General features: G+C 42.2%; 1 protein-coding gene across 1 annotated transcript in view; it reads left to right on the forward strand.

The window, feature by feature from the left end:
- The window catches only part of LOC138372327 (uncharacterized), a 46,746-nt gene that overhangs the window by 11,366 nt on the left and 20,101 nt on the right, over positions 1–15,279 (forward strand). Inside the window, exons 2-3 of the mRNA XM_069337609.1 lie at positions 8,430–8,624; positions 13,825–14,046. Coding sequence (XP_069193710.1) covers positions 8,430–8,624; positions 13,825–14,046 — 417 coding nt within the window. The remainder of the gene's footprint in view (positions 1–8,429; positions 8,625–13,824; positions 14,047–15,279) is intronic.

Raw genomic sequence — 15,279 nt, forward strand, 5'->3', positions numbered from 1 at the left:
CCAGCGTGACCATCTGTTACGGCCCTCTCGGGACGCAACCGGGTTCTTACTCTGATGTTGTTAGAGGAAGATATATGTATCCGTTCCCAAGCCAGTATTGGCTATCAAGGGATGAGATCCGTGACGCAATTAACTTAAAGGGAGTAGGGAAAGAAAGCTAAGAACTTAATATAATATAATGTTCACCATCACCGATTAAATATATAGAATAAAAGAGTACACAAGGGGGAGGGGTATTAACACTTTACAAGGGGATCGTGCACAATCTAGTCTTCTGCTGAAGACTCTTGATCAAGAAACTAGGTGCCGAGTCCGCGGTGCTTTCTTCGTGGCCTCAAGACGTGTCCTCTGAGAACGCCGAGCCTACCCTGGCCACAGGTCAGCCACAACACAGGTCCACTGGGGGCACCGTCGTGGAGGCCGTCAACCACACGTCCAGCAGGTCTGCTGGCAGGTACTGAGCCACCAAGGCTGGAACGGCCACTCCACGAACGATAAAAGGGGTACGCCCTAGACAGGAGTCTCGTGTGATATCACCAATCACCCTCCTGTCCTCAATACCCCAGTGGATTATCGTCTCCAACCGTCGGTCCCGGGTAAATCCTTTCACTGCCACTCCACTGGCAGGCTTAACACACCACAGTGTTCTTCCGGGGGGACGACGTCACAACAGCTGCAGCAAACTTCACAGTATGGAGACTGGCTGCCTCGGGTAGACTGACTCCACCTTCAACACAGTGGTCCCAGGTCGGCTCTGTAAGCAGACACGTCATCAATAACTGGGACACTAATACACCACACTCACAGGCTCAGATACTAACACCTGACGTATCCAGTCCATAGATGGCGCTGTCGTCGGAGCACCACCTCACCAGAGGTCAGGAGCGGCGGTGTTGAGCGCTGAACCAGACTGGAAACTGGTCCTCGAGGCCAGTACACGCTGTCCTCACTAGGTGTCGTCGTTCGTTTGGCGGGGGTTTCGGGATCTGACCCACAGATGGCGTGTTTGTCACTGCTCCAGGCTCGGACGCTGGATCCGGGTTCGTAACACCATCACCAGCGTGACCATCACCAGCGTGACCATCACCAGCGTGACCATCACCAGCGTGACCATCACCAGCGTGACCATCACCAGTGTGACCATCACCAGTGTGACCATCACCAGCGTGACCATCACCAGCGTGACCATCACCAGCGTGACCATCACCAACGTGACCATCACCAACGTGACCATCACCAGAGTGACCATATGCCTGCGTGACCATCACTAGAGTGACCATCACTAGCGTGACCATCACCAGCGTGACCATCACCAGCGTGACCATCACCAGCGTGACCATCACCAGAGTGACCGTCACCAGAGTGACCGTCACCAGAGTGACCATCACCAGCGTGACCATCACCAGCGTGACCATCACCAGCTTGACCATCACCAGCGTGACCATCACCAGCGTGACCATCACCAGCGTGACCATCACCAGCGTGACCATCATCAGCGTGATCATCACCAGCGTGACCATCACCAGCGTGACTATCACCAGCGTGACCATCACCAGCGTGATCATCACCAGCGTGACCATCACCAGCGTGACCATCACCAGCGTGACCATCACCAGCGTGACCATCACCAGCGTGACCATTACCAGCGTGACCATCACCAGCGTGACCATCACCAGCGTGACCATCACCATCGTGACCATCACCAGCGTGACCATCACCAGCGTGACCATCACCAGCGTGACCATCACTAGAGTGACCATCACCAGCGTGACCATCACCAGCGTGACCATCACCAGAGTGACCATCACCAGAGTGACCATCACCAGCGTGACCATCACCAGCGTGACCATCACCAGCGTGACCATCACCAGCGTGACCATCACCAGCGTGACCATCACCAGAGTGACCATATGCCTGCGTGACTATCACCAGAGTGACCATCACTAGAGTGACCATCACCAGCGTGACCATCACCAGAGTGACCATCACCAGCGTGACCATCACCAGAGTGACCATCACCAGCGTGACCATCACCAGCGTGACCATCACTAGAGTGACCATCACCAGCGTGACCATCACCAGCGTGACCATCACCAGAGTGACCATTACCAGCGTGACCATCACCAGCGTGACCATCACCAGCGTGACCATCACCAGCGCGACCATCACCAACGTGATCATCACCAGCGTGACCATCACCAGCGTGACCATCACCAGCGTGACCATAACCAGAGTGACCATTACCACCGTGACCGTTACCAGCGTGACCATCACCAGCGTGACCATCACCAGCGTGACCATCACCAGCGTGACCATCACCAGCGTGACCATCGCCAGAGTGACCATCATCAGAGTGACCATCACCAGCATGACCATCACAAGCGTGACCATCACCAGCGTGACCATCACCAGCGTGACCATCATCAGAGTGACCATATGCCTGCGTGACCATCACTAGAGTGACCATCACTAGCGTGACCATCACCAGCGTGACTATCACCAGCGTGACCATCACCAGCGTGACCATCACTAGAGTGACCATCACCAGTGTGACCATCACTAGAGTGACCATCACCAGCGTGACCATCACCAGCGTGACCATCACCAGCGTGACAATCACCAGCGTGACCATCACCAGAGTGACCATCGCAAGAGTGACCATCACCAGAGAGACCATCACCAGCGTGACCATCACCAGAGTGATCATCACCAGAGTGACCATCACCAGCGTGACCATCACCAGAGTGACCATCGCCAGAGTGACCATCACCAGAGTGACCATCGCCAGAGTGACCATCACCAGAGTGACCATCACCTGCGTGACCATCACCAGAGTGACCATATGCCAGCGTGACCTTCAAAATAGTGACTAAGCACCTGCTTGACCATCACAAGAGAGTGGGGAAATTATTCACCATTCTCTCATATAATTGATCATATATGATTTATCTGTTATAAATTTCCTTTAGGAACCTGTAGCTGTTGCATTAGTCGTCACATCTTACAAAGTTATGATCATGAAACGATCTAGATCATAAATAGTTTTCGAATTCTTTATATGATATTGAGTGTATCTGAGAATTCACTTTAGAGACAACCAAATTCTTCAGAACAAACATTTTTAGCATAATCTTTTCATATTTTAAATCTATGATTTATAATGCAATAAAAGTATAACTAAGGAATAATCTCTGTTTAGGACAAAAGTTCTCTTGCAAGTTTCAGGTAGACGTTTACTAGAACTGTAATGTGCTTTCATTCAATAAAAAATATATAGAAAAACTATTCAGGTAGTTTGAGGGTGGTGTGGTTTCTCATGGTAATGGATTTACATAGAGGACTGGCTCGACGGGCTAAGATTACTTAATTTTACTTTTTGGAGTATATATGTCATCCACATAACAAGATCATATTATCTCTCAAATATATCTTAATTCGAATGATATGTTTTTTTATCAGAAATTACATAGTTATATTTGTTCAAAAGTTGGTAATTTTACAAAGTTACTAACCTGGAAACCCTCTCTTCTGTGGGGGGGATATGTCATCTTGGAGGAGAAGATGGGGACAGTCGTCAAGTCCCCTTCTCTGGGCAGTCTCTGGAAGGGCGCCTCTTGGCATCCGTGGCCCGACGCCGTTCACATCTCTTTGACAGGACCCCTCAAGTCAAGGAGGGCCTTGACGTGGAGTGGGCACTCAATCAAGTGTGCCCAATCACTATATTGATTGTGATTGGGCACTTCTTCGGATTGGGCACTCTTGTCTGGCTGAACATCTCCATCGTCTATGGTTGGTGGATTTTCCTTACTACAGGTGGTGCCCAAACCAGGAAGGTACTGTGGAACAGCTACTTCACTGTACACGGTTTTATAGTGCTCGCATCAGACAACAGAATTCTGCATGTAGCTTGTATATTCTTCTCCTCACGGTTCTTGTTCTCCTTGACTTGACTCCTGGTACGTGAGATATGAAGACGTCCATTAAGACATCCTTCACATCTTTTGCTTTATTGACACGTCCGTTGACTGAAGAGGCTGTAGGAATCCCATCACTTTTCGCAATTTCCCGGTATCATGCAGCCGGGATAAGCTGATCAGGGATTGAATGCTGGGGTGCATCTGATCCCTGATCTTCGTCGTTCTTAAGTCAACAACAACAACACAGACGCCATGTTATCAACAGACTTAAACGAGTTTCCATGCGACTCTATTTCATGGCCACCAATTGATCAACAAGAGTTCTATTGGACGTTTATATATAAACCTGATCACTGTACACTCCTTGAAGGAATTAGGAAGTTGTTTAGGGACCCAAGATTAAAATAAACTATGACGTCACAAGTTGTTTAAGTGAACAGTGGAGAAAATGGAAATTTCACCCAATAGCTGGTGATGATGGCATACTTTGTTACACCTGATAAAAGAAAATATCATTCTCGGCTCGAAGGAGAGCAAAGGGAGACTGAATTAATCAAGATAGAGACATGAAAATCCGGATACCCATATCTTCAAATCAAGAGTGGTTGGTGGTGGTTTTCGTCTCTTTAATTTGGATCCATGTTAAGCGAGTTGTTAACCACTAATCTTATTCTTTGCAGAGTATATCAGTTATATAACAGTCATTAAGCCTAACCACATGTTAGTATCAGTGATTAAAGATTATATTTATTAGTGTGAACGACCTGGATGTTGCTTCTAAAAGAAAAGATGAAAATCGGTAAGTCTCAGCAGGACTGTTTTCATCTTCTGGGTTTTCTTCCTACAAAAACTTCATTAAGTCTCGATCTTCCTCCTGTAAACCAAATCTTAAAAAAACTTTACATATTTCAGCTGTAAAGGCAAATCGGTTTACTGCAAATCTCAGTAATATGTTATTTAACTTTTGAGTCGAACTTTAACAAGTTACCATGCAATCGTTAAGACTTACTGCTTTAGTTTTAGAGCTGCAGTTGAAAACTATCCTTAAATGAGTAGCTATTTATTCTTGACTAACCACCATATGTAATTAATAATAATGGCCTATTCTATTACTGTCATGTTTCACGACTTCTATGAAATTATTTTGTCGGTGTTAAGGAATACTCCCATAATAAAGTTTTAAATGCTCTGGATTTTTTCTTAGCTTTGTTATTTTTTATTTGAATTAGCTCAATTTGCCACGCTATAATTGGTACATAAGGTTTATATACCTATAATGCCTTATAAATACCTATACCTATAAATAATTTTATATACCTTTATTTATACCCCTATAATGTCAACCCATGTCTGTTATTTTTAAACAATGCTGTTTGTCAGCCAAAACGTATTTTTGCTGTTTTTTTGCCATGTTCCCCCCTTTTTTATTTTTTATATTTTCTCAACACATTTTATACTTTAATCTCAATTAGTATTAAGTTTTAGTCTTTAGTGTTTTTCCTGCCCGAAACGTTTTGCATAATAGTGGCTTTAGGCATTGTATGTACTAGCTCTGTTTATAAATTCATCAATATTTGTATCACCCCTTGCATGTATGTACTTTACCTGAATAAGCATTTGAATTTGAATTTATGGTTAATTTCCAAAGGTAACCTCACCTAATTTTGCCCATATTTATACTGTTCAGTATCTAAAAACTGATTGAAAGCACTTGAATCACCAGGGATTGGTCGATCAGGATGTATTCCAAGTGCATCAAGTTCCCACAATTTATGAACAGATTAAAGTCCATCACCAATCATGTTAGAGATTTCTAGTAGTGACTGTTCTTTACCCAGTCAAGCAACGATGATGGTTTCTGCATGTTGTAAACTTTCAGGAGATGAAGATTCAAATTGAATACAGGTCTAGTTATCCGCATTCATCCTGTAAACTCATACCAATTGATTTCACTGTCCCAAAAATGAAATGTTGATAGTAATCAGTATTCCTATTTCAACAGTTTGGTCGGAATCGATGTGAGGATATGCTAATGGGATTCCTTTTTCATTCAGAAATAAAGTGGCGGCTCTATGACCAGTCACTTGTAGATCTGACGGAACTTTATCCACCAGTATGGCTTAGGGGTGTCTTTTGGTATGTTTATGGACGGGTTTACCTCTGGATATATCTTACGACTTGTATTGGTTAAAAATCTAGTTATACTTAATGTTTTTGGACTAGAAGGTTGAAGATATCTTCAGCTACTTTTTTACTGATAAAGATCCTTAGTGAGCCTTGATCAAACAATCCTCTTGTTTGAAACCAGTTCCTTCATTGATTAAAGTCAGTTGTGCAGTAGGCAAGGTAGCTGCTGTGTTAGCTTGTACTACTAAGGCATTAACAACGCTCTGTACTTTGCAGTATTACGCATCTGATGAGGACTTACCCTCTACTGGCTTTGCCTGAGGTGATATATTTGTGTTGTGTGTGTCTACAGAATGTGGCGTGTTAGCACCCTTACTGCATATTTTACATGTTTGCAACTGAGTGTTACATTCACATGAATCATGTTTCTGCAAACAGTGAGTGAACCACTGTAAATACTTCAATCGATTGACTCTACTTGTATGGTAAGAATAGGCTGTGCATTGGTACACAGTATGTGCTTCCTGACAGAACAAACATCTAGGTGTTCTTGTAGCACCTTTTGTCTCATCTGTTTTAAGTGCTTGTGTTGCTAAAGGTTTATTTGCTGTGGGTGATACTGCGTATGTTCTAACATTACCTTGTTTACACCTAAAGGATGGGGGATTATATTGCTATGATTTCTAATTGCGTGTTTGGACTCTTTAAATTTTTGTTTGAAGACACTTGTTTAGAGTCCTTATCTTGTACTCCGAATTTACCCAGTGAACATAAACACTTTATGTATCAACCTGTCTTCTTACAAATTACGTCTGAATTTGGCCGTTAACCCGTATCGCCGAAAATGGACGTAGTTTGAGAATTAAAAATAATTGAAAATAAATTTTGGATTTTTTCCCCCTGAACAGCAAGTTAAGGATCCTCTTGTAGGTTAGGAGGGCAGGAAGTTCTATTAAAGTTTCAAAACGTCATGAAAACCGTTAATTGAATGTTTCCTCTCCTAACCTAACCGAGTAAGCCGGAGGACTCAAACAGAATACGGGACAGTACGTCACTTACATGAGCCGATTTCACTTGAAATTAATTTATTTTTGCCCATAGCAGGCATACGAGCGAAAAACGATTATTTTAAGAGGACAGGTTGATGTATGACTAAAGTCCTTCAAAGATTTGCTGTAATGATAAAAAAATAGTATTTTAATGTGAACACAGATTGTCCGTAATATTATTAGGTATTTTCCTTTCAATAATCACCTTCAAAAGCCACTCTGTAACCTCTGTGAATTCTTTAGTACTGAGCGCTTTGATGATAGATATTATGGACAATCAAAATGATTGCAGTGATTTAAATGTTTTATTACGAGAGGGTAAATCCAATAATTGATATGAGAGACTTACAATTGCTGTCTCCCTATCACTACAATTATCATGTAACAGTTGTATGGCTAAGTCATATTCATCCTTCGTCAATGGCAAGTTTGCCATGCTTTGCCTAGCCTCTCCTTTTAACTGATCTTGTAGTCACTGAAGTTTTTTTTTTTTTTAAATGAAGCCTTAGAGTATATAAAATAATCAAAAGACCTCTAGGAGGTGTCCCAGTCATCATCATCTTTGCTCTCAAAATATGGTAAAATGTACCTCTGGGAGCTCAGCTTCTGTTTGTGGGTTAGCTGATGAACATGCTTGAGTAGTTGAGTTGACATTTGACTGTGCTACTTGTCATGTTCATAGAAAACGGCACCATCCGTTTGTATGCGCTGCGTTTCATATGCCAGCAGTAGGTAAACAAGAGAGAGCGTACAGGACTCCCACCAAGCTTGGAAGCTGCTAGTCATGTATCATTATAAGTATTAAAGTCAGTAACCAAGCAATGGCTTTATATCAACCCTACTCCAAGACTTCCTCAGCAACACAACACCACACTGACGACGAAAATGAACTGTGAACACAGGTATGTGTTCAGCTCAAAACACAAGGCAGAAGCAAGCTGTCTCGCCCCGGAGGAGAAGGAGAAGTCGTGCTGTCTGTTAGTGCCATACCAACGCTGTGTGCCTACCGATGCTGTGTGCTAACCAATGCTGTGTGCTAACCAATGCTGTGTGCTAAGGAAGCTATGTGCAGACAAGCTGTGTGCTAAGGAATCTGCGATATCTGCCGATGCTGTGTTCGAAACGACGCTTTGATGCTGTGTACAAAACCTGATGTTTTGTGTACGAAACAACGCTCTATGCTACACAATTCATCATGCTGTGAACTGTCTGCTGTGTTGACAGTGCTGAAAGCTCATCAAACAACAACTGCTGTACCAACTGCTGTGCAGCTGTGAGTAGGAACAACAACACATATACACAATATGTATATGTAATTACTATATGTAAGCTGCAGATAGAACTAAGTGCAGCACAAGCAGAGATAAAAAGCCTAAAAACAGGCCCTCATCAGACTCTGACCCAGGGGACCAACCCCCAGGTACCAGGAGATGTAGCAATGGCAGGGGCCCCTACAAGTGGTCCAACCTTTGCTGAAATGCTGAAGAGCCCAGGAGCAATGTCCACAGTCAAGGAAGTTGTAATGAAAGCAGTAACCTCACAGGAGGCAGCTAGATGCACAAGCCAGCTAATGGAAAGGAAAAGAGCTGTAGTAGTGGTAGGTGTCAAGGAACAAGAGGGCTCCACAAGGGAGGAAACGAGGACTAAGGACAAAGCTGCAGTGGCAGGGATATTAAAGGAGATAGGAATGGAAGGGGCTGAACGAGACATAGAAAAGTTTTTTCCGGATTGGCCAGTACAACAGAGATAAAAAGAGACTGATCAAGGTAGTATTCAAGAGCGAGGACATCAAAGAGGACATCCTAGTAAAGAAGAGCAAACTGAGGTATGCAAGGAACTACAAAGAGGTATGTGTTCAGAGGGACATGACCAGAGACAGGATCGTATTCCAGGGACCTGCCCAAAACGCTACGCGTACTAGTGGCTGTACAAGAATGTAACAACTCTTTGTTACATTCTTGATATCTTGATATCTTGTATATATCTAAAAAAAAAAATAGTAAGGGCAGCAGATGCAAGGAAAAGGCGCAAGGAGAGGGAAGGGAGCCAGGGAATCTCAGCTTCCAACCCAGCATCCCCAGAGGGGAGTGGGGAACCCCAATCCAGCAACCCAAGAACCCCAGGGGGGAATGCAACACCCCAGCCCACCACCCAATAGGGCTCCCCCCTATCCCCCAGCACAAACCCTTCCTTGCCCCTGCACAATGCCCATCATGAAACCCAAATCCTCCCCCTCCCCTTACCCCCAATTATCCCCCTGTTTTCCCAGCCCCTGGTCTTCTTCCTGCCCCAAGCAGGCCTGAGCAAGACCAAAGCCCTCAATCCCCCACTCCACCTCCCCCCAATCTCTTGTCTGGTCTTCTTCCTGCTCCAAGCAGGCCTGAGCATGACCAAAACCCTCTATCCTCCACTCCACCTCCCCCCGAACCCCTGTCAACTACACCGCAGGAGGGCGTGCCCTGTCCCCAAGCAATCCCTGCCCCCTCACCCCCAGGACTTCTTCCTGCCCCAAGCAGGCCTGAAGGAAGTCCTAAGCCCTCCATCCCCCACTCCACCTCCCCCTGAACCCCTGGCAACTACCTCACAGGAGGATGAGCCTACCCAAGTAGCAACGACCATGGAACAACTTCCTACACTTGTGGGGAGTGAGGGTGAAATTGGATAAAAGAAAGTGAGCTTCAAGGTAATGTACTCAAACATTGATGGGATTACCAATAAAGCAAGTGAACTGGCAAAAAGGGCGCAAGAAGAAAAGCCTGATGTAATAGGACTAACGGAAACAAAATTGTCAGGAGTCATAACAGATGCTGTGTTTCCAAAGGACTACTATATAGTAAGGAAAGAGTGGGAAGGGAGAGGAGGTGGAGGAGTGGCCCTGCTGATAAGGAAGGACTGGAGTTTTGATGAGATGGAAATTCCGGGCTGTGACGGATTCAGAGATTACATAACAGGAACTATAACAATGGGTGGACCTAAGATAATAGTGGCAGTCATTTACAACCTTCCCCTAAATGACAGAAGACCTAGACAGGAGTTTGATTGGAACAACATGGCAACCATTAATATAATAGTGAGAGCAGCTTCAGTTGCCTGCAGGAATGGCTCAAGACTCTTAATCATGGGCGATTTCAACCATGGAAAGATAGACTGGGAGAATGGGGACCCACATGGAGGTGCAGATACGTGGAGAGCTAAACTCTTGGAAGTGGCAACAAGGAATTTTCTGAGCCAGCATGTCAAGGAACCCACAAGAGTGAGAGTCAATGATGAACCAGCTAGACTCGAATTGATATTCACCCTGAATGAGTCAGAAATAAGGGAAGTCAAAGTTGAAGCCCCCATAGGAATGAGTGACCACAGTGTACTGACCTTTGAGTACTTGGTGGAGGTAGGGATAGCCTATCCAAGTATGGGATCGGAAGGAAAAAGACTGAATTACCGAAGAGGAAAATATGACGAGATGAGGAACTTCCTCAGGGGAATACCATGGGAAACAGAACTTAGAGACAAGAATGTGCAGGTCATGATGGATTTTGTCACCCAGAAGTGCCAGGAAGCTGCAGACAGGTTTATCCCCGTCCAAAATGAGAAAAACGAAAAACAACAGAAAAACCCATGGTTCAACTAGGAATGCAAGGTAGCGAAACAACTGAGTAAAAGAACATGGAGAAACTACAGAAATGTTGGAAATTTCCAACACTAATAAACTACTATGTAATATAATAAATCATTATCATTATATACTAACTACAGTAGTTACTAATTTCACTAACGGTAGTGTCAACATAAATTAACCATTTCATCTGTGTATTAATGCTAGAATTCTCATGAAATCGAGTAGCAACATTGCCTCAGATAATGTCCAGTTAGACACATTTATTACCAATGGGTTAGAGAATTGAATGTGGTTCTCTAAAATTATCAGTATTCCATGTAATAATTACTTACGAATAATATAACTCCCAATAATCTCAAACCGAGAGTTATTAACTAAAATTGTTATGTAGTAGCAGTCCTTTCTGTTACGTACGAATGTCATGGAGAAAATAAAATCTTCTCCATTTCTCGTTTGACACCATAAAACGAGAATATGATAATATTTAAATCCCTATAATTGCAACCCAGTTCTCATTAACGTATTACATCCATAATTGCGAGGAAAAGAATTATTTGTGATTAATAATTTCTGTGGTGAATGCGAGAGACAGGTTGAGGGAGGCGGCGACGCCATTGTGCGAGTAAAGGCATCCCTGGCATGAAGAGTGGCGAGACACGTGGTAGTAACTTGGGAATTTATCGGCAAGAATTACGCTGATACTCGGTCAACAGTTAATCATTACTTATCCACGTGTTCTATAGTGCCCAGCCAGTTAATAACGCGTCAACAATTGAAGCCAAGACCCGTAATTACACGTACACAGCAGTGGACGTCAGGGACTAGCTGACGTGGTTTCGGCAGACCTCAGTATTTAATATGCTCATGTTAAGTATATGTTTCTCGTTTGATGCATCATCCTAGATTATATATTTGTGAGTAGTCTGTCGTCATATAGCGAGGATACTCAATATACAACGTTAGTAAAATTTCGACAATTTCCTCCGTTTTCATGAATATTGAAAATAAAACGTAACCTATTCAAATGCTACTTAAATTTCTCTGATTTCAGCGTGTATACGAGGAGTCATCAAGTTGTTTCTCATCATTCGTGATATTCACCTCGAGTTCTTTCTTTGTGGAGATCCTGTGACCACGAGGACGAATGACGAAATGATGTTACAGAAATCGTCTTAAAGCTAAGACATTTTTTCGTACAAATTTATTTAATATGATTATTGATTCTTATGCAATTCCTGTAGAATCTTTGCATTGAATAGATTATTACCAGAAATGATGATTGGTAATTAATGTGTTTTGCTCTGACTGTTGCTCAGCAATTCATGATCTTTAATATTCACAGTTTGAGTTCTCATATCTTGAATCTGTAGTAGTTTAGATTTATTATATCATTTACTCAACAATGAACTGGTGGCGAACCACACTGGTTCCTAGATATATATGAATTTCTAGAAATACACCCCCCAATGTAGGCCTTTGAGGCTCTGACTTTAATTAATTAATAATACAGTCCATTCATTATTTCAAGTTATTATTCTTTTAATGATTATCCATAGACACTGGTTCTCTAGTGTTATTCTAATGATCACTTTTATTAGTTTTCCCTCTTTTCTCAAAAGTGGGTGGTCCTTCGATTTATTAAATCCAGTAAGTAAATAATTGAATATATGAGTCAAGCCCCAGATATCCCACATTATGGTCCTTATCGAACCGGATGTATACTAATTGGTAATAACTAATCACCTTGTGAGGTAGTTTAAACTAACCACATTTATTAATTGTGTCTACCGGCAGTGTACCACATAGGTTAGCCTAATTCACACCAATTTATTTGCTGTTTATACCTCATGTATAAAGTAGCACTCGTGGGACACAGTCAATTGCCCACAACACTCAGACCTATACCTCACACTGAGGTAAGAATCTTCAGGTCACCAGGAGCAACAGCTCCTAACTTCTATAATAACTCCACATTAACACCTGCGTTAGAGTGGCCTCACCATCTAACTATTATTTATTTAGGTGGTAATGACATCCATCCTACTCGACACCCAGCTGAGGTAATTAATCACCTTAAAACAATAATTTCCTCATTTAAACTCATTAGCAGTTCAGTAGTGTTCACATTGGTGGAACCTCGCCAACTGAGCAATAATAATCGTTGGGGGGAGTGACTCCAGAATATTACCAAAGAGCTGCCAAATATATAAACTTTAGGCTGAGAAAGCGAGTACGATTGGATGCCACTTATATTCAATTTACAGCCAGACCATACAGGCAAATCCTGGCAAGAGATGGAATACACCTGTCAGGTGAGTCTAGGTCACATGTAGTTGACGAATTGATCAACACAATCAATCACCATAAAAGGCTGTGGATGGCAAGCCAAATTAATTGTACATAATTGTATTTTCACCTGTGTGTGCAATTGCACATTTATATAAACTATAAAATCTAAAAAAAACAAAAATACAGCACAACTATATATTCACATTACTGCACCAAAATTAATCTATGCCAACCTTTATTAGGTAGGAATTTAGGCTGTGATTGTGATGAATTTGGCACAAATGCAGACTAAATAAATTTGTAGTTTCTTAAGTAGAAATTCTTACAACTAGACTTGAGCTAGTTAGTAGTACATACATTATTCATTCTTGTGCTGACCCTGTCAAGGGTGGGATTTAACCTTAGGGTAACTCTGATTAGAGTATATCCATATTAATTATTTGTGTACTCATTATTTGTGTGTATGCATTTTGAGTGCCGCTGAATGATCACCATTACATCTAATGGTGATAGAGATGAGCTAGCCGGAAGAAAGTTAATGGTGAAGTTCAAGCACTGCTCAAAATCCATAGCTACTTATTGTTAGGTAGGTACATTTCGACTACATTTCGGTACAACTTCGAGTGAGGTAGAGTGTAATTTAGCCAGATTAATTTAGGCTATACTCAATATTACTTGTCAACTAATGAGCAAGTACCCAAGCTTCATTAGTAATACTTATTCAAGTCCTATGAAATTTGGACTTAAAGCCACCATGGCTACTCCTGAACAATTAAGGAGAACCTATATTGGCCTTAAAGGTCATTTAACTAGACTAATTAATAAGTCTGATACCTTGTCTAAAGCAAATCCCATTGATTCCTATCGACTAGAAACATCAGTGAGAGTGGCTGATCTAAAATTTGATCAAGTTATATCTGCAATCCAGTCTTATCTCAACCTATTGAATGCAACTGAAACTGATCCTGATGAAATGGATAAACTTATAGCAGATATTTCTCAGTATGAAGATGAGACTCAAGATAAACTTGACATACTATCCAATATAGTAACACAATCTATATCTAATGCAAATAATACTATGTCTCAATCCAGTAATCAATTACCTGAGGTTCGTCTACCTACTTTCGACTTACCTACATTTGCAGGGCTGGATGAAGAAAATTGGGACACATTTTGGACTTCATTTGAAGTTCATATACATAAGAAATCTTCTCTTGACAGGATTTCTAAATTCTCATACCTGATTAGTCTTCTCAAAGGGGAGGCTAAAAAGGTCATAAATAACCTAGCTCTCACTGAGAGTAATTATGAGGAAGCTATAAAACTGCTAAAGTTGAACTATTGCAACAAGGAGTTGAGTATAGCTAACCTGTATTACCAGTTGCTGGATCTGAATGCACCAAGTAACAGACCAGACTCACTTCAAAGCTTCAGGCTAGAAGTAGAGTCTCTAGTGAAGGCCTTAGGTACTAAAGTTGATGTACCAGCCTCAGAATGGTCAATCAAGTTACTTTTGCGGAGGAAATTGCCTCGAAATATCTTAGCAGAAATCTGCTCACACTATAAAACCGAGTTTCTCACTCTCGAGCAAATATTCGAGGGACTGAGAATAACGCTTAACAGGTTGAAGACTCATGATAAGATTAAACCTGAGTCTAAACCATCTAATCTTGACACCTCAGTCAAACCCAAATCGACTTTGAATAAGTCCAATAAATTCAAACCTAAGACTACTCCATCCACTGGAAAAAGGAGTGGTAGTGTAGGTATTTATTCTGTATCTCCCTCTGACGTTACAACTGATATGTCCACTAAAAGGACAAACTCAGCCAGAGAGAGAAAGTGTCTGTTCTGTGATCAAGAACATGTCACCTACCAATGCCCTGTTTATCCTAACTTTAATACCAGGATTAAACGGCTACAAGAATTACACAGATGCACCAAGTGCATAGGTTCTCATGATCCCAGTAAATGTGTAGTGCAGCTACGATTATGCAGTAGAGGCAACAAAGGTGTACATCATTATGCCTTATGTAGAAAAACTTCTACACAATCTATGACAACTGGGGAGAATTTTATGAATTCTACCACAGTACAATATTGCAAGGTACATCAAGAAATAAATGTACTTGCTACTGAGTCAGGCAATAATACCACTCTGCCTACAGCTCAACTCAAACTAATTGACAGGAAATCTAGAGTTAACACTAGAGGTCTCTTTGATCAAGGATCACAGAAAACCTTCATCACACAACAATTAGTCAAGCAGTTAAAATTA

This window comes from Procambarus clarkii, chromosome 38 (genome assembly GCF_040958095.1).
Source record: "Procambarus clarkii isolate CNS0578487 chromosome 38, FALCON_Pclarkii_2.0, whole genome shotgun sequence".
NCBI classification, from domain to species: Eukaryota; Metazoa; Arthropoda; class Malacostraca; order Decapoda; family Cambaridae; genus Procambarus; species Procambarus clarkii.